At 42.6% G+C, this 20,425-nt stretch overlaps 1 protein-coding gene across 2 annotated transcripts in view; it reads right to left on the bottom strand.

Annotated features, from left to right (window-relative positions):
• The window catches only part of EPHA4 (EPH receptor A4), a 137,456-nt gene extending 120,189 nt beyond the window's left edge, over positions 1-17,267 (bottom strand). For both annotated transcript variants that reach the window (XM_045560355.1, XM_045560356.1), the window contains exons 1-3: positions 17,067-17,267; positions 13,836-13,903; positions 9,106-9,769 (exon numbers count right to left, since the gene is read on the bottom strand). In XM_045560355.1, coding sequence (XP_045416311.1) covers positions 9,106-9,769; positions 13,836-13,903; positions 17,067-17,157 — 823 coding nt within the window. In that variant the 5' untranslated portion in view covers positions 17,158-17,267. The remainder of the gene's footprint in view (positions 1-9,105; positions 9,770-13,835; positions 13,904-17,066) is intronic.
• Between the last annotated feature and the right edge of the window lie 3,158 nt (positions 17,268-20,425).

The raw sequence follows: 20,425 nt of genomic DNA, 5'->3' as shown, positions 1-20,425 counted from the left end.
ACAGAATTATAGTCAATACACCTCTTAAAGAATCTTATCTGGGAACACGAGTGAAAATAACAGATTTTAATTGTGATTCTAGGTATGAAGAAGACTGATGTAGAAACACATTTGAAAATACCCGTGGTGATTTGTACATTATACACTTTCAATACCTGTTTGTTGAAGGAGTGAATGGATTCCAGCCCATTAGTGACCTAAAGCCTATTTTCAGGACTTCCTGAGATCTGACAATTCTTTTTCAAGGAATTTTATCTTCTTACTTTACGATTTTTTTACACCCTTTGTTGGGACACTTCTAGACATTCCTAGCATAATCTGAATAGTGCCATCTCCTCCCACCTCAGAAAGAACAGCAAGATTCCAGCTGAAGCTGTCACTAAACAGACAAGCCAAGGGATTCACCAAGGCTGGGGTCCTTTTCCAAGGGTCAAAATGAAATGAGCAGCAGGGGCTGGGGTTGTTTTGCATGGGGGCATGGGGCAAGGGGCGGAGGAGTGACAACCAGCCACATGGGGGTAGGGGGTGTGTGCATAAAAAGAGCCCTGTGCAAACAGTCCACTCTCCTCCACCTCCCACCCCCAAGCTCTGGAAGTATTCAAATCAAAACCGAATTAATTTGCATGGTGTCTAAATCATTGGGTTCTGCATAAACAGAAGGAGATTTTGGCTGGAGTTTCCAAAGGAAGCCCTTATTGGCTTTGTGAAAGGGGGAAATGGGTGTGCTGTTTTGCATGAGGGTGCATACAGAATATGCAAATGAGGAATCTGCTGCCTGGAAAAGCAATGCCAGGCAGACAGCTGACGACCTGCATTCACCCAGAAAATGCTCAGGGTCTCCAAAGGGAGTTGTAAACGAAATGGTACCAACTTGTTTCCCAGGAAGACGAAATAGACCCTGAATATTAATAAAATGTCCATTTAGTCCTGAGACTATTAATTACCCTACAGATCATGGAACCCAGTGACCTCACCTGCTCTCCTTCCCAAATCCGCTCAGAGGTACCAGCTGTAACAGGATACAATGAGAAAGGTTTTACACTCTAAGTGAAAAAGATACAGTCTCTCAGGGTACAGGGGACAGCTGAGGCCTTCTTTAATCATTCCTTCTCACAAGCACAATAAAACTAAAGAGAGCACTGAGCCATGTTATTGGACACAGATAACCAATTTTAAAAAACCAAGAGCCATAAATTGCTGCCTAATTTATAGAATCATCTTAAGGGTTGAGTAAATAAAATGTCATTCTCCTAAACTACCTAAATCTCCCAGATTATGAAAAAGTTTTCAGAGCACTCTTATTTCATTTTAAAGCATCTAAGTAACCGGCTGAAGTGGACTCTGCTCCCTGCCGGAGACACTAAAAGGCTGATGGACTAGTGCAGTGGTTCTCAAACTTTTTGGTCTCAGAACACCTTTACATTCTTAAAAATTATCAAGGATGCCAAAGAGCTTTAGTTTAGGTGAGTTATCAATATTGACCATTAGAAATTGAGACTGAGAAATTTTTAAAGTATTTTTAATTCATTGAAAAATAATAATAAACCCATTACCTGTTAACACAAACAATATACTTTAATTAAAAAATAACTATATTTTCCAGGCCGGGTGTGGTGGCTCATGCCTGTAATCCTAGCACTCTGGGAGGCTGAGGAGGGAGGATTGCTCGAGGTCAGGAGACCAGCTTGAGCAAAGAGCGAGACCCTGTCTCTAGTAAAAATAGAAAGAAATGATTTGGATAGCTAAAAATATATATAGAAAAAAATTAGCCAGGCATGGTGGCACATGCCTGTAGTTCCAGCTACTTAGGAGGCTGAGGCAGAAGGATTGCTTAAGCCCAGGAGTTTGAGGTTGCTGTGAGCTAGGCTGATGCCATGGCACTCTAGGCCGGGCAAAAGAGTGAGACTGTCTCAAAAAAAAACAAACTGGAATAAAAGAAATAAAAAAAAAACCCACTATATTTTCCAAAACAAAATTAGTGAGAACAGTGGCATTGTTTTATTTTTTTATTTATTTTTTCTATATCTCTTGAATGTCTGGCTTAATAGAGGACAACTGGATTCTCGTACAGTTGTCCCCCCTTATCCACACTTTGGCTTTCTATGGTTTCAGCTACCCAAGGTACAATACAGTAAGATTTTTTTTTATGATTCCCAACAATAAGATATTTTGAGAGAGAGAGAGACAGATAGACCAGATTCACATTACTTTTATCATAGGATACTGTTGTAATTGTCCTATTTTATTATTGTTGTTAATCTCTTACTGTGCCTAATTTATAAATTAAACTTTATCACAGGTATATATGTATAGGGAAAAAACATAATATGTATAGGGTTCGATACTATCTGGGGTTTCAGGCATCCACTGAGGGCCTTGCAATGCATCCTCTGCAATTAAGGAGGGACTACCATATTTGCTTCTGTATTCTATTTAATATGATATTATACATCAGGTGGCCTCTGGAAAACTCTACTGTACATTCATGAAAGAATGAGAGGGAAAAGGTAAATAACACCTTAGTGTTAAGAAAATTTTGACCTCATAGACCACATGAAAGGGCCTTGGGGAACCCAGCTGGGCCATATTTTGAGAACCACTGCCCTAGGACAGTGACTTGGGGGAACAGAGGATTTGATCAACATAGACAAGACCAGCCATTTTGTACCACCCCTTCACTTTTCCCTGTATCTGTCACCATTGCCTCCTCAAAAACCTAAAAACAACAGAAAAACCCCTTTACTCTGGAACCTAAATGAAATAGTTTCATTGTTGGATAGACACTAATCAAACACCCATATTATCATCATATTTCTACCTAACAACAATAAAAATAAAAGTAACAATTTCCACTTACTGAGTGGTCGATGATTCTAGGCACCGTGCTAAGTTTAAGCCCTTTACGCATTCATGTTTATATGTGCATATCACACATAATAACATACTATTATCACCAATTTGCAAACGTGAACTTGAGGGTAGGAAAGCTAAGTTAGTATCCACAATCATATATCTGGTTAAGTGACTCAACTAGAAACTAAAACCAAGTCTCAAATTCCAAAGGCAGTTCTTAGACATTTTGTGCTGACTCTGTGTTAGTCAGTTGTACTGACTTCATGTGCTGTGGAGAATTTTGTATGTTCAGATGTAGAGATGATTCATAAACATGAAAAAAATAGTTAAGACCCAACTGAAGTACTTATAAGCAGGGACCTCATTAATCCATTAGCACATGCAAAGATTTGGATGTATCATGTTGACTCCATGAAACATAACGCCATCAAATAAATGTTTAGTATGAAACAGGCCACAATTTCTTATGCATTTATTCATGCATTCATTCATTCATTCAATAAATATTTAATGAAATCCCATATCTTCCATAATCATCACTCATCTTACTAGTTTGATTATGCCTGACTGCACTCCTCCACTCACATTCTCATGATAAGGAAGTTTCCTAAACTCACTTGTCCAAGATAAAGCCACAAAAATAAAAAAGCAAGGTTAATCATTCAATTCTTTTTTAAGTGTCCAGGCATGATTTATAAATTAAAAGTTTTGTTTTAAAATATTACCAGGAAATACTGAGACAACCAGGATATCTACTAATAAGGGAAAAGTTAAATATGGTATGGTATATTTATCCTACAGAGTATTAATCTTCAATTAAAAAGAATATAGAAGTTATATTCTCTAACATAAAATTATGTCCCTGATAAATGTCAAGCATCATAAAAACAAGATGACAATTAAAAGGATGATTCCATCTATTATTTTTTAAATACATGTATATAAGATTTTTTCTTTTTTGAGATGGAGTCTCTGTCACCTAGGCTGGAATGCAGTAGCATGATCATAGTTCACTATAGTCTCCAACTCCAGGCCTCATCAAGCAATCCTCCTGCCTCAGTCCTCCTGCCTCAATCCTCCTGCCTCAGCCACCCAAATAACTGGGACTACAGGCTATTTTGTTATTTACTTATTTTACTTTTTTGGTAGAGATGGGATCTTATTGTATTGGCCAGGCTGGTCTGGAACTCCAGGCCTCAAGTGATCCTCCTGCCTCGGCATCCCAAAATGCTGGGATTACAGTCATGAGCCACCATGCCTGGCCTATAGTATATTTGAGTTGCCTGACAAATTGTGAAAAATGGTAATTTATAAAAAGTTGGAGTAAGCGTTTGAAAACAGTATGTGTATGGATGGGGTGGAAGACTTACACTTTTTCCTTTACATAATTCTGCATTGGAAATTTTTCTGACAAGCATGCAGTTCTCTGGTAATGTGAAATTCATTGATAAACCCCCCCAAAATTAAGTAGTAAAGTTCAGTGATGTGAAAGTCAAACTTATATCATGACCACTTCTGCTTTGCACAGCAGTAACTGAAAAACCACTTAATCAGTCTTTTTCCTAGAGGCTTAAGTCTTAACAGCATAATTACGTCTTAATTCATTTTTGAAAGGTACAAGGAAGCTCAGTTAGACTAAAATAAGTCATCAAATCTTGAATACCATATTAAAAAATCCCTAAGATAATTCCCATGTGATGCTTTGGTGAACCCAAAATAGAGACCATTGCATGATTCACACTCACAAAAGAAGCCTAGTCACACAAAGAAGAAAAAAAATAAAAAGTACAACAGAAAAAGGACAATAATTAAACTCTGCTCTTCTAGTAGATAAAGAATTACGTTTTTCAATGATCACAGCCATGCTTCAAAGCCGGAGATAAAAGCAGCCATGTGATTCAAGCAATTGATTCTTAATGACACGATTCAAAGGTAGAAGAAAAATTTCAAAAGTGGAAAGAATATGAAACAGCTTCTCTGTGAACTATATTTTAAATGCTGTCTTTCCATTACTTCTTTCTCCCAAGGTCCTTCTATAGTATATTTGAAAAACAGTAATCATTTTTTGACACAGCTCTCTCCCTCTTTTCAGAGCACAAATTTAAAATATCTCTATTTTACAGCCATCGAAGCATTTCTATTTTGTTCTTTCTTAAAAGAACTTTTAATAAGATACCTTTTGCTGATATGAATGTATTATATATGTAATGATATACAACACAGGTTTTAGATATCGATGACCTCAATTTATAGCAAAATTATATATTCCAGCACGGCTTGATTCCTACCTGGCTTAACTTTGTCGCATTTGTGATTATTTGGCCTTAAAAATGACTTCATAAGAATCTTTTCTCTTTATTAGTATTATTGGTACATATACTCTCTGAAACTATTGCTGATTAATATTTCCCAAAGAGTACATCTGGAGCTCTCCTTTCATTTTTCAGCTTTTTAATTAGGCAAAAAAAAAAAAAAAAGTTAATGAAGAATCTTTTCCTCTCTTCTTGCTTAATATTTTTGAGGAAATGAAAACAACCCAGCAAAACATCTGGAACATTTTCTCACTGGGAGTGTGTCAGGGGAGGAGATATCTGAAGTGGATTTTATTTCTTTTTCCAAAAGTCTGATGGGACCTGGTAACCAAACTAACGAGAATGATTACATTATCCTCTGTGCCCAATCACTAGGCAAGTTCAAAGGGCTGCTAACTCCAGTTGCATTCTCCTTGAGAGGACGGATAAATGGGTATCACTCTTTGTTGTCTTACTGAGACCAAACCCAATCATTTCAGAAAATGTTATTCAAAAGCAGAATGAACTTGCAGCTTCTTCAGAGGGCAAGCCCACCCTTGCCCATCCCTCATCCTTCCTCTCCATTAGCATGCACTGCTGGGGGTAAAAACTGCAAGAGGAAGTGTAGTTCTGTCCCCAAGGTCCCTTGAAGACTCTGGAGGATGATCAGGGTTAGATTCAAACAACAGCACACCCCAGACCCCAGCCCGCCCTGGCCATTTTTGCCCAAGGATCCTTTGTCAAACATTTAAAATCTTAATCAATCTTCACTCTGACCTCCCAGACCCTAAGGAAGATGGATGAGGAAGTAGGTGACCTTTCACCTGTTCTTCTATTTGTCCTGCCACAGTAGAACCATTGAAAAGACAATTGGGGAGGAACCTGCTGCCAGAGTTCTGAAGACTTGGCCAGTTCTCCTTTATATTCCTTCTTAAGCTCTCTTTACACCCTCTTTCTTGTTCTACCCACAAATTGCTTTTTTCTCATTCAAAAGAAAGTTCTCTTTCCTACAGAGGAGGGAAAAAATGACACTCTCCAAATATTATTTTCAATATTACGTGTGAAAATGCGTATTATTCTTAGTTAGGGCAAAGGATAGGGATACTTCCTATCTTTAGCCTTGACTTCAAAGATGGATTTCCTTTTTACTATTTCAACTCAACACTCCTAAAAGTCAACAGCTATGACCTTGGGAAGACAAAAAATGCTAGTGTTAAGGAGTTTTATTATCTACAAGATGATTTTTAACAATCTTATATCATCAAGTCCTCAGAGCAAGTCTGTAAACTAAGTATAATTGTTACCATTCCATTTTATAGATGAACAAAACAAAGCTCAGGGGGCTTAAGAAACGTGCCAAGGTCATACAGCTAAGGGACCAAACTGAGATGCATTTTCTTGTCTCCATATTCTTTCCCCTATACCTGGATGCCTCTCTGATACCAGTAACGATGTCAAAAATAGGATCTACCATTGTTATGACTCCTAAGACTTTTAGAGTCTTGAGTAGTCTTTAAAAAGTCTCCTTCAAGTTTGGAGTTTGAGAATCCCTTGTCATTCGTGTTTTTCCTTCTTCCCTACATTACCAGAAATCTCACTTGGTAATATTAAAAATAAATAAGCACACAAAGTGCAAGGTTTTGTGCAAGATGTGTCTTGAAAGAGTTAATCATTTTATTGGCAGCAAAAAATAAAAACAAAACAAAACAAAACAAAAAACCTGAGTAGCATGCTTGAAAACGCTGACAGTTCTCAAAAAAAGGCTCAACCTTCCCCTTTCATTAGCAGTTTGCTCAGAAACGAACCAGAAACATGCAGCTCTTCCTTCCCTTCCATGAACCACATGATTAACTGGATTTCCAAGATTATTTCCATAAAGTAAACCACTAAAATGTTCAATTGCCTTTACATTCACTTCTCCCACCATCTTTTTCTCTTTTCCTTCTAATTTGGGTTGTAAAAATGTCAAGGAGTTTCACAATTTAGCAATGTATGAGTTACTAGGCTCTGTGACAATTGAAAATCAATGACATTAGATACACGAAGATGTGCTAATGCTAAGAGTGAACATTTTAGCAGGAAATGGAAGCCAATGGTGTTTTATTAAAAAACATATATAAAGGATCTTGACATGTGAAGATGTGCAAGGCCTATCTTATAAAAATCAGAAAGGCAGAATAATTTACTCTAAAATGTGATGGCATGCCATTGTCCTGCTGATTTCGCTGTTCCTGCTATGATCATTGTAATTTAGTTGCCAATAACAACGTACTCACATATTTTCTAATATTAATACCAGAATATACTTCAGGGTTTCAATTTAGTAAAGCTTATCGAGTAGTTTAAGTCAAGAGCACACAAAAAAGCAAGACATTAATCTTTTTCTAAAACTTTAAATTCCAACTTGTACATTTTCAAGTTTACAATTTTCTTTTTTTTTTCTTTTTCTCTCTTTTTTTTTTTTTACTCTAGGTCAACAGAAAAGATAGCCAGTCTTTATTCTCTTTTATTTACAATGAAATTAAAGGACATTCATTGTTAACTACTCGCAGAAATAACTGTAGCAAATTGGGAATGACGCTTTAGGAAAGTATAAACTACAAAAGGAGAAACACATAACTCTATGACACCAAATTACTAAAAATGCAATTTTCTTTAGGTTATAACTGTTGGTTTCCAGTCAATCAAGTGGATTGCCCCATAGTTAATCCCACCCTGTCATTAAGATGGTTGAAATGCCAGACAAATAGTTTGGCAGTCAGTTGTTTCAGGCTCTTTAATCACCAAATCTGATGAACCATGTGGCAATGCAGTCTACAGCTCAACAATCACCCTGAGAAAAGATTCATCTTACTGTTCCGCAAATGAGATCGGAGTTACACTGTAACTGTTTAGTAGTAACCATAATAGTACTGGAGGCAGCAGATTATTGATAATCACTAAAAATAAATACCAATCAAGACAAAAACTTGGGATAACTGCTTTTTGTAAGCCTTAATCCACACATGACATGAATGATCCATATAAATATGGATTACTCATCCCTTACTCAGATACAAAGCTGCTATAAAGCAAAAGACTTTACAAACTCTCCAGTATTTTGACAGGAAGGAGAAATAAGGCAGGAATAAATTGCACACACTAAACTTTAGGTGAGAAAAAAAATCACCTTAGTAATATGATAAATGGTAATTAACATGCTAATAATATTTATCATGCTGATTTCTTCAGAAACTCGATAACCAAAATCAATACCAAATTGTGACCCAATTTGACCACAGATCAAATAAGACTCTTGCTAGCTCTATTATCACCTCCTAAGAGAAATAAAGGTCTTTTGTCAAGATTAATTTCACTTAGAGACCCTATCAGTGAGTACTCAGGGAACAGAAACTACTTGAAACATTGTCACTCCACTTTGTGGGCCACATCACCACTGGTGCACAAGTCAGGAAAAAAAAATGGACTTTCTTCACACAGCTCGATTTTAATCAGTGGGAGGGAACTGGAACAACGCAATCCTAATTTCACATTTACATCATTCATGCACACATACATAAGACAAGAGATATTTACCATCTTTGTCATTTTACCAAGTCTATAGACAGGAAAACTATGACTCGAGAATGTGTCCGCCCTCTTTAAGTAAGGATCAATCAAGGCCATTTCTTCAGCTTGTTCATTTACATTTCAGAGGGCGCATCAAGCCAGTTCAGTTCTAAGTGCCTGTTAGCAAATGTGTTTGGCTTTCTGCTGATTACAGCAGCATCATTTATTTTGTCAGTATTAGAAACGTCTTAGCCTTGCCACCTGGAGCTATAGCACTTACTCATTAGACCCCTCTGTCCCACCACATCCCACAGGGGCTGCTAATTACTGGCTTTACTCCATTTAGTCTCATCTCTGATTTAATTACGTGCACTAAGCCCTAATGAAAAAAGTACAATATGGCCCCTCTTACCTTGGCATTCTCCACTCCGCTCCTCATGCCCAGCATTGCATAGGCAGTTGCCAATGGGTACCAGCCATTCACCATCTGCCCCACAGTACATTTTTGGCACATCCTTCTCTTCTGAGTTGTTGACACAGGAGCCTCGAACTTCCACCAGGGAAGATGTATCGGCCCCTGTGATGGTGTCTGGAAATTGGGCCAGATTGCGAACTGTAAGTGGACACTTTTTATAGAACACGCGGACCGATACTAGGGCAATGCAGGCCCCCACGTCCTGAAAAGCCAGGTAAAACCCCTTTTTGCTCAACGGCCCTACATCCCGGATCTCGGTGTTCAACTTCATGATTCTGTCGCCAATGTCCACTTGGGTGAAGCTCTCATCAGCAGCGATGGTGTCGATTTTGGCAAACTGGCTCTCTCTGATGAAACGCTCTTTGTCGTTGTCTGATTCATAGTAGTACAGGTTAAATGTCTCCTTGCATGTCCCCATGACCCCTGGAAGACTATTGCAGTCCCTCAAGGTGAACTTAATCTCAATATACACCCTCTGAGCTCCTTCTCGAGTGATCCAATCAGTTCTTAGCCAGTTATTCTGGCTGGGTTCCATCACATTGCACACTTGGTAGGTTCGGATTGGTGTATTTTTTTCATCCATAATACTCACTTCCTCCCACTGCAAAGATCCAAAGGAAATGTATCAATTATAAAGTTTCATCATATGGTAATTTTACTCTCATAGGACACTGATTATATTTCTTTCAATAATGAAAAACTACTGAGCATCAATCATCACTAATAAAGCATATTATGGGAGATAAGACACTATTTGATTGAGGAAGTGTTTTTTTTCTTTTTTTAATTGCTTCAATCTTTTGCCTAAAATCCAGAGGCAATGGTGGATTTACTACTGCTTGTGAGTTCTCAGCAGTTCCTTGTGGTGGTCTAACAACCTCAGATTCACCTATTACAACAGCTACAATTTCAAGTGGCAACAGTTCAAATTTACTCATAAATGAAAAACTAGTATGTGTATTGTTTCAACTACTGAACACAGACCTGCAAATTAAGGGCAGGAAGAGTAGAGCTTGCCAAAGGAAGACAATTATCAGTTAATTAGTGGTGCTCCTGTCAGAACTTTGCTCTCTAATACCTTAAAAAAAAGGCGATGGATTTTTTTGGCACCATCGTTACTCTTTAAAGGGGAAAAGAAATTCCACCATTCTGGTTTTGGTAATCTTGGGATGATAGGGAGTAAATTTTATGGTTGTGTTTCTCAAATATGCTATCATTTGTAACAGTAGACAACTTTTCAAGAACATGTATTCAATGAAAAAGTTTGTACATATTCTTATTTTTAAAACATAGACACATAGCAAAACAAGAATGCATGTATGTGTTGCTTCTAACTATTCTGTGGATATGAAAAATAAAATAGTAATTGGTATTTAGGATTAAAGGCCCAGGAAAATTAAAGGATAATGGTAGTGTTTTCTTTGCATTCTACTTCCTAACACTAAGAGTCTTATGGTGGGACGGTCTGAATTTCACAGAATTCACTGTGACTAAAGTAATAGTTTCTCTCGTTATAACTTTTAAAAATAGTCCTAAAAGCAGCAGATGATTTTGGGGCTCCTATAGGCTAGTAGGCAGCCTCCAATTCTTCATTAACATCTACAGTAATGCATTGATATAGATCTGGTATAAATCAGTTTAAGTATCTAACACATGAATATAATTAGAAGAAAAAAAGATAGTTTTAAAAAATTTGTATTCTGTAATGGCTCCACTTATAGCTCCATTCAATCCAATGAAGTACATAGAATCATAATGTATCTTTTAACGGGTTTCCCATCTGTGCATTGGAAAACTATTAATGGATGGAAATGTTACTATGTGAAGGGCCATAATGCATAAAATTCTGCATCCCTTTCATCTGCTACCATTATAAAAGTTGGAACTAGGAAGGGTAAGTGCCCCGTGGTGATTAGAATTTCTTTTTATCCAGTAAGCAATAAATCACCAGTAATTTACTTATTTTAGGAAATTCATGTAAATCCAAAAATAGATCCTCACCTTCAAAAAAACCTACTCAGCATGCTTCTCCTCTCAGAACAAAGGGAATATGGAAAAACACATTTATCAATGTAAATGAAGGCACATAGGGATATCTCCACAGGATTCATACAGGATAATTCAGGTCTAATGTGAACATTTCAGCCTGAACTTAATTGTGTAAGCACATTGATCAATTCACTGGGACAATGACAAATCCTCCCTTAGTTTTATATTTTACAGTCAGTGTCAGCAGCTTTTGCTACAGTGTTGCCAACAGGAGCTATCACTTTCCCCTATTCTCATGTCCTGTTTAGTTGTTCATACAGTCAGCTGTCTGTGACTCTTTCATATTTACTTGGTAGTAATGTCAAATCAGGTTTCTTTTTCTTTTTAAAAATAGCAACAATAACAACTAATAAACGTCATTATCAGACAAACTACTATCCCGAGTTTTCAGCCAAAGAAGACGTGAAATGTTATAACTACAAGTAGAGACTTCAGAATAATCAAAAGACTCAGTATGCTTTTACCCTCAGCTAGAAAGAACTTTCTAAAGACAATCAATCCACCTCTTGGTAGTAAATATTCAGTTCGTTCCTTCACTCTAAGCTTGAAAAAGTCCTCTTCAATTATAAAATCTAGAAATCAAATTTTATAATTTGACACACAACTTCTCAATGGCTACTATGTATTTTGGAATGACTAATTTTTTATAGACAAATAAAATTTTATTGCTAACCTCTTAAGATAATATGTAAAATGTTATATGCCTAATATTTAAGGAAAAGAAAAAAACTGCCTACATCCAGCCCATAAAAAGTTCTGGGTTGTATACAATCAGCTATGCATAGTATTTTTTAACAGACTTCAAGACAACCAAAAGAAGTTTTATGTCTAGAAAAAGTGATCAGGTGCTCTTTCAGCATTTCTGGAGAGGGGGGAAAAATGTCTACAGCATATTAAATTGCAATATAGGCTTTCCAGAAACTAGACAGACCACCCTATACCCTAAAATGTGTCACTCCTTGCTTTCATATAGGTCACATGTATATTTAGTGAAACAAATCAGGTTCAAAATTGTACTAGACATATTCTCTCTCTAAACCCAAGAGCAGCCAGAACCTAAGAACCTAAGAAAAACCAGGCTCATTAAATTTATTAAGTACTGATACCCTCCATCCGGCGTTTTGCTAGCAGTTCTAATACATTTTCACCTCCCAAGCAATACCCCTGGTGTAGCCTGGGAAAGCCTTGCCTGCCTGAATCAGTGACCTTTCCAGGGTATAGGATTAACAATGAGTCTGACTCTCACCAAGATAAAGCTGTACCTTTCTTCACATTCAAAGGATGAGGGCAATTGCCTGCAATCAGTGGTGAATACAGCCTGTCTACACTGCCAGAGGCCTGCCAATCACTCTCCCCCTTTAAAAAAATGGTTTTCAGGGCAGACTATAATTTTTCAGCAGAGACCAAACCAATGGCAGTCAAGTTCAGGCAGAAAAACAGGAAGGCAGGGCAATCTTTGTTTTATTCCAGATGCATTACAAAACCTGCTTTGGAACAAGACAGCCTAAAATTCTCTATTTTCATGACTATTTTCTTGCCTAGTTTTATCTTTGAAACACATCCTCTATAACAGTTTCTATGAACCTTTATTTTTTTAATCCTTTATTATTTATCCAATGGATGGATACAGAGCACCATGCTGGGTGCCAGCATTATAATTTTTGCTTAGTAAGACTCCTAATCTTTTATCCCCATTGTTTTTAATCAACTGACTCAGTCATAAACTATGAAGCATGTGAAGGAAAGATGATTTGCTTAATTTTTAAAGAATTTGAGAGTTATTTCAATTTGGCAGAAATTAGTCACAGGTTATACTGATTTCTTGCCAAAATTGATTCTTTCTGACTTGTTGTTAAGGGCAGTAGGAGAATGTGGCCATTGACCTAGTAATATTCTCTGAATCTTCCCATGGGGGCAGTGGTGGTAAGTGCTACAAATCTGAGAAGAAATGAACAGTGATGTGCTCATACTTTATAATCCAGCCTCCTGGAGCCCCAAAGATCCAGGATTCCAAACACTTAAACTTTTCCCATTTAACACCAACAATGCACAAGCTTTGGGATTTTCTGCATACAGTACGCCCCTGACACAAGTTCATGTGGCTTTCTCTCAGTGCGCAGAAGAGAACAGCAGCTGATTTAAGGTTGTGACAGCAAGGTAAGGAGCCTCCCCGCTGCTCATTCAGTTACAATTAGAAATGTTTCCTCTCTGGTATCCTTATTTATTCAGTTTTCTCATCTGGAAGCAGAACAATTGCTCTAAAATTAACCCCATCAGGACTCCATGGCCATCACAGTAATAGGTATAAATTCTAATTTGGTCCGCCGATCGTATTTCCTGTGGGTATTTTAGTTTTAAATAGGCATCTAAGTCCATGCCTCCACCAATCTCCTAATTTTGAAACTCCTTTCTGCCCTTTTGGTTTCTAGTTCTTCCATGACAGAGCTATCCAAAGGGAGTATAGGATTTCTCCAACAAAGCGTAATTCACTTCATAGGCCACAGCGGAAATCTGACCCCCTCTCCACAATCAAGGAGAATCAAGCCATTAGGACTCTCAGAAAGTTGCTAATCATTCCTTTTTTTACCCTTTGGATCAGGGAGCAACTCAGAACTTACCCCTCCTTCCAGAGGGCTTGCTATCCATCCAAGTTCTCCCTGAACAGATCTGGAATCCAATAAAGTAACTGCAAAAAAACAAAGAAAATAGATTAATTTCCAATTGTAAAAAGCCAATAATACAAAAACCATTTGCCTGAGCGTTTCCATATGTGCCGAGGTCGCACATATCCAACTCTGATCAAAACCTAAACTTAGTCTCAGTTATGTAAATAATCATTACTCATTTGATCTTCTCTCCTCTTTAAATCTGAAGGTTCTTATTTATTTAACTTGCTTAGCATTTAAAATTCCATCCCAGGACTCAGTTGATTCATTTTCCAAAAAGGATGAATAGAGAATCTCAAGTACAATTCAAAAATAAATAAATATATCTATGTAGGGCAGTTACACTCCAGAGCAAAAGTTGCATTCATCTCTGTCTGGTATCTACTAGAATTATTTGTTTTTGCAAGTTTCAGATGACCACATAACTCATCATGGTGACAGAGCCACAAGTGAATTCTATCTCCTATCAGAGAGTATCTGAAGGGTCACAAAAAGGCTCTCTCTCCTAACATTTTTTTCCTTTCGACCACCAAATAAATAGTCCCTAGATATGGTATCCGCTGCTTTTTTAAATATCAACGTTTCAGAAAGGAATAATAATGCCAGAGGTGTAGAATTAGAATGCAAATGCGCTAAAGTATTCTCTCTTTCCCAGGACTTTTTGAGAACAATCGGGACTCGTCCTCCGCCCTGTGGAAATCACTGGTTTGAATTTTAGGCATGGAGTGCTGCCTAATGGATTTAGCGCGTTTGTGCTACACCTAAGACTGTGCGTCAAAGCTTAGGGGGAAGGGAAAGGGAGCCTACAGAGCTGCCATACCCAACTTAGCCTGGAACTGTGCTAGGTACGGACGACACTGAAAGGGACGCAACGCATTTGAAACCTCCCCACATTGCCTTTCCCACCGAGATCTGCAGGCCGGGGGGTCGAAAGGCCCACCTCAAAGGAACCACTGGGTTATTAATTTGATCAGGAAGGCTGTCTCTTCAGTGTGGGGGGAGGGGTGGGAATGGGAAGCCTCTATCCTTGCTCTTGCGCACCCCAACTCTCAATCTTACCCCCGGACCCTGAATTTTGCCCACCTCCCTTCTCATTTCACCCCCAAGTCAATAGAGCTAAAAATCAGTCCCTTTCCGCAGGTTTTCCCGAAGAGCCTGAATTCCTGGGGTCTGTTAATTATTTTAAAATGTAGAGCCTTCCCCGGGTCGCTCCCGCCTGGATCCCCCCCCGCCGCCCCCACCCATTCTCTCTTCGCGGTCCCTAGAGAAAAGCCGGCTACATCCATTTGGATTTATGTAAGGTGGATTAGGGACACAAAGGGAACAATAAGACCCAATTTACAAAAAAAGGGAGGGAGTAGAAAGGGAGGGTAAAAGGGAGAAAAGGAAACGTGATGGGAATAAAAAGCAACAAAATGAATTAATTTTTAAGGGGGAGGTGGGGTCTGGGAGGGGGATAGACACCCCCTTCTTTCAACATTTGCCTACAGCTCCATCGGCGCTTTTTGTCTGGGGCTCCCAAGTTTTGCTTCCAAAAGGAAAAGCAAAAAAGTGGTAAAAATAAAGAAAACAGTCTCTACGTCTGGGGCGAGAGAGGTCTCAGGGGACGTCCTAACAAGTGTGCGAAGCAGCCAGGAGAACGCAGGATCCACGATTACGCTGAAGGGAATGACCCTAGGGACGGAGGGCAGCGGGAGGCTGAGATGGCACCAGAAGCCACGTCGGAAGGAGAGGGGGAGATGGAGAGCGCGCGAGAGCGCAGCGCCCCTTTCCTCCTTCCTAAGCAGTGTCTGTGGGCAGGTGTATGAATCTCTCCGAGCCTCCGTCTGGAGAGTTCTGGGTACCGGCTGCCCAGCCAAGGCTAAGTTGGTTTTTGGCTCCCTCCTTCGGAATAGGGAAAATGATAGATTACACAAGGATGAATGGACGAATGCCTGGAGAGATGGAGCGATGGATGAATGGATAGATGGATGGATAGATGGATGGATGGATGGATGGACGGATAGATGGATGGATAAACGCATGGATAGATGGATAGATGGATGGATGTGGGGAGGCAGTAAGAATCCGAGACATGGATGCAAGGCTAGACGCACACAGGCCAGAACATGAACATAAGCTGGAACACACGCGCACACATTCAGGACACTCGCTCACGGACACAGTTATCCGCGTCCGCTTCCACGCAGACACTCGTGTACCTACATGCATGCATTTGCTCGCGCGCGCGCGCGTGCACACACACACAGATACACGTACACACACGCTCACACACACAGCTACCCTCTCTCTGGGCTCATCAAAAACTAAATGATCATCGCCCCCTCCACACATACACACACACAGACAGACACACAGGCACATACAATCCTCCTAGCACGTCTGAATAGACGCGCAGAAAACTGCGCACCCAGACGGGTCCGGTCAATCCTGAATGTTCCCTCCAAACTAGCCCAGTGTACAATTCTGGGGCGAAAAACGAAAACTCGACTACGTTCAACTTGCCGGCGGGTTCCCCAGGTCTGCAAGGTGATCTGAGGAGCTCGGGGCCCCATTAGCCCGCAATCACACCCCCGGGGCGCGGAGCTCGGCAAGGAGAAAAGCGTCTGACGCTGGGTGCTAGAAATCAGGTCACCGGCCCCCAGAGAGCGGAGCCACGACCGCTGCGCTGCAGAGGCCCCGCAGCCGGGTCCCGGGAAGCGCAGAGCTGGGGAAACTTTGCAGAAACCAGAGCTCGGGAGGCTTTCGCTAAAACACCGGAGCACCAAGCCCTCACTCCGCTCCAGGCTTGCGTTTCCCCTTCGCCCGGGCCTGATGGGGGGAAGGACATGGCCCATAGATTTTTTAATTTTTTCTTTTAAATCCTGGTGTTGGCTCCAGTGCATCCCCTTGGGGAGCCTCAAGCGGGCCTCGAAGGCGGATGCAGATAAACTTTGGCCTTTCGTTACAAACTTGGGTAGACCCGCTTGCTTAGGTCACCGCCTTGGGGCAAGCCGCCTGGTCGTTTCCCGCCTCCCCTTCGCGGATCCCCTCTCCCCTTTGCGACCCCCTTCTCTGGAGTCGGGACTCGCCGCTCGCGCCGGGCTCCCCCCGACACCAGCCGGCCTCGCGCTCCCGTGGACCATTCGCCCACGGATCGTCCCCTCTCTGACCTCGACCGCAAAAAGGCCACCCGACTCCTACCTTCATTTGCGGGGTACACCCTGGAACCGGTGACAGCTTCGCAAATCCCAAAAAGAAACGAAAAGAGGACGAAATAGAAAATCCCAGCCATGGTTCGCTGGTGCCAGCGCTGCTCCTGCCGCTTCTATCCCAGTGGAATAAATGCTTAAGTTAGGAGTGCAGCAGGCTGAAGACATTGCCAAGGGGGTGGGCCCGGCTGGTGACGTAGGCACGCCAGTCCGGGGCCCGCGACCAATGGCGGCGCAGACGGGGCGGCCGAGGCCCCGCCTCCACCGCGCAGAGCCCGCCCCCAGGTCCTGCCCGCTCCGGGCTCCGCAGGGCTCGAGGTCTCCCGAGGCTGGAAGGGGGCGAGCGCGGCCGGTCCCCCGCCCCCGCCCGCGGGAGGAGACCGGCGGGGTCCCCCACGTCACCTCAGGGGTCGAGCCCCTGGACGGCAAAGGGAGTTTCGAAAGGCTGTGAATTGACCGGGGGGAGCCGGAGAAAAGGTTGGCAACCTCCCCCCTACACACACCGGAGGGTCGAGATGGAGGAAAAGGCTCTTTTAGTGAAATAAAATAAGTGCAAAGTTGACCTGCCCCTCTGCTGTCGCTCCTCTCTGGGGGCCGACGTGTTTGCGTCCCGCGCGGCCGGGCCAGGGCTGCACGCGCACTGCCACCGCCGCCGGCTGCTGCCGTGCCCTGCCGTGTCTTTATGGCGCTCCTCTGTCCCGATCGGTCTTTGCGGGGAGTTTCGTGGCTCGATCTCTCTCGTTTCTTCCCTGGCTCCCCAGCCGCCTGGAGAGCGGGGACTTACTCGGTCCCCAACGTCCAGTGCGCAGGAGGGCTCAGGCCTTGTCTCCAGAGACTGAACAAATGACTTTCTAGCAACGAGGCAGTCCCCGCCGGCCCCGTCGCCTTGCGCGCCCTGCGCGGGCCCAGAGCGGGACTCCCGCCGCTCGCAAGACGTCCCGAGACAGCCTCAGCCGCAGGGAACCAACTGTGCGTTTTCCGGGGAACAGGCGGGGGGATCTCTGGAACCAGGCCTAGAATTCCGGGCCGCGGGAGGTAGGGGCGGAGGGCTTAAGTGAGAGTGCGGGGACCTGCAGCCTCGCAGACCACGCACACGGGGACTCGGACCTGCCCAGGGCGACTGCCGAGGCCGTGCGCTCCGACCGCTCCCCTCCGCCGGTCGGGACAGCCCTCGCGACCCCAGGAGGCGACGGTGAGCGGCAGGACCCGCAGAAACCCGCGCGCCTGCCCCGGCCCCGGCCCCGCGGGTGTCAATGACGACCTCTCGGGGCGCTGGCACCGTCTCGCCGCGGTCTGTTCCCCGATGCCCAGGCCACGGCGCGGCCACCTGAGCGCTGCCCAGCGACGGCAGCCCAGCCGGCGTCCCGGGGACCGGTCCCCAAAGCGACTCGGTGCTCTGATACTTAGTGACGAGGCCTCCCTGCCCCCTCCCAGGCCTCCCCTCCTCTGGCTCCCTCGAGGACAGGGCCGGGTTTTCCTCGCGAGCCTGGGTCCCAACGGCAGGGCGACCGCGGGGATGTGGAAGCGCCTGGCCCGCCAGGGCAGTGGCTCATCATGAACCAACCGCGCCACCTGCCGGTCAGACGCGGGAGTGCGCGGCCCCGAGGAAGGACGTACGGACAAAGACTGCAAGCGACAGCCCGGCAGAGGGGTGGTACGTGTCGGGGGCAATCTTTTTATCCACCCGCCCAGGTCCCGCGCACGAGGGCCTCTCCTGCGGGCTGGTGGCGGGCGGCAATTAGGAGGTCCCGGAAGTCTGTAGAGCCTCTCGCCTGCTGGATTGCGAAAGATGGACCCGGAAAGCGTTTCAAGGAGAAACTCCTTCCAGTCAACGTTCGAGGGAGGGCTGGCGCGGTAGCTGCAGGGGGTAGGACGGCGTGGAGGACAGAGGGGACCGCGATTCCCCGGCCGCGGTTTCAGGGCATTGGCCCCCGCAGCAGAGCGCGTTTCCCCCTTGGCCCGAGGGCCGCATTCAGTTTCTTGTGCAAACTCAGACCCGGGCTAATAACACGGGCAACTTTCACTTTCACAGAAGACGAACGCGCTGGGCGAGTAGCTGTGTGAGTCGGTGGCCCAGAGGGACAGCTTGTGCCGCTCTGGGCATTTCGGTTTCTAGGTGGAAGACCTACTGAAATGTCACCGTCCTAAGAATTGGATTTCAGTTATTGTAGCTACTGATTTTACACAAGTAAAAAGGGGGGACAATGTGCACTCAGGGGATATATATGTGTGTGTACGTGTGTGTATAAATTATTTAAAATAACTGCACTAAGTCCCTTTAAGAAATGCATTTCTAGGTTCTTTCATGTGTCTTTCTGAGTTTTACAGTAAAAGAAGATGAATATCGGTCCCTGTCATTTGGCACACAGATTCAAAAGAGAAAAGAGCAATCGAATTCTTTTTAAAACCATTTTAAACAATAGATGCTCGTTGCCGCTCTGCAGGAGCTTGAGTTTTGCTTGTATCTGTGGTTGAAATGGGAAACTGACTGCCAGAATTGTTAAAAACAATAAAATTTCTAAAGTATGTACCATTTTTTTCCCCTAGCATATGCACATTGAATATTAAACAAAGTCTTTCCAGACACAGTTGCCTGAGAACAAGGCATCATTTGCTAGAGTACATTCCCTGACTTTCCCTTTTTTCTTCCTATTTTTCATTTCGGGTCCCAAAGCAGCCCAATAAACAGCAGAACCAAGAAGCAGGAAATGCTAACTTGGAAAAACTGAACTATAGCTTCCTCTGTAAAGTTTTTCTGGGCTGTGGATCAGAAATGAGCTGCTGAAAATGCTTCCATCCATTGTGAGTGCCTGCAGGGAAACCGTTGTAACCTAACAGACAGGAGTCCTAAGAATTGGGCAAAAAATTCTAAAAAAGATGGTGTCCCTGGTCCACCATCAATGCAGAACGCCCCCCCCCACACACACACACATTGTCGGAAAATACCCTGGAATTTTCAAATGTCTGAGAATGTTTGCAATAAATCAGTGGAGTCAGAAGGGTACAACAAAATATCATACTTTCAAAAAGTACCTAAAATCACCTACTTTTAAAACAAAATAGCTCGACTCTTGAGTAAAACAAGTCCCTCGCTGCTATTAGAATTCAAGGTTACTTTGAATGCAGTAGGAGGCATGTCAAAATACATCTGCTTATAAGCTTAATGAAAATAGTAATTATAATAAATAATTTGAAAACATTGGTATACTTTTTTGTGTTCAGTGCCTACCACAAAGACTTGAGCTACAAAGTACATTATAAATCCTGAGTTGAATGAAGATTGAATTTCAAAGGTATTTCTAATCTGTAAAACACATTTTTAAATAGCACCAAGCATCCCAGGGTTTCCAC

The sequence above is a fragment of the Lemur catta genome, chromosome 8, assembly GCF_020740605.2.
Source record: "Lemur catta isolate mLemCat1 chromosome 8, mLemCat1.pri, whole genome shotgun sequence".
Taxonomy (NCBI): Eukaryota; Metazoa; Chordata; class Mammalia; order Primates; family Lemuridae; genus Lemur; species Lemur catta.
Note: the sequence above shows the minus strand (reverse complement) of the source record. Positions and strands in the feature narration are given on the sequence as shown.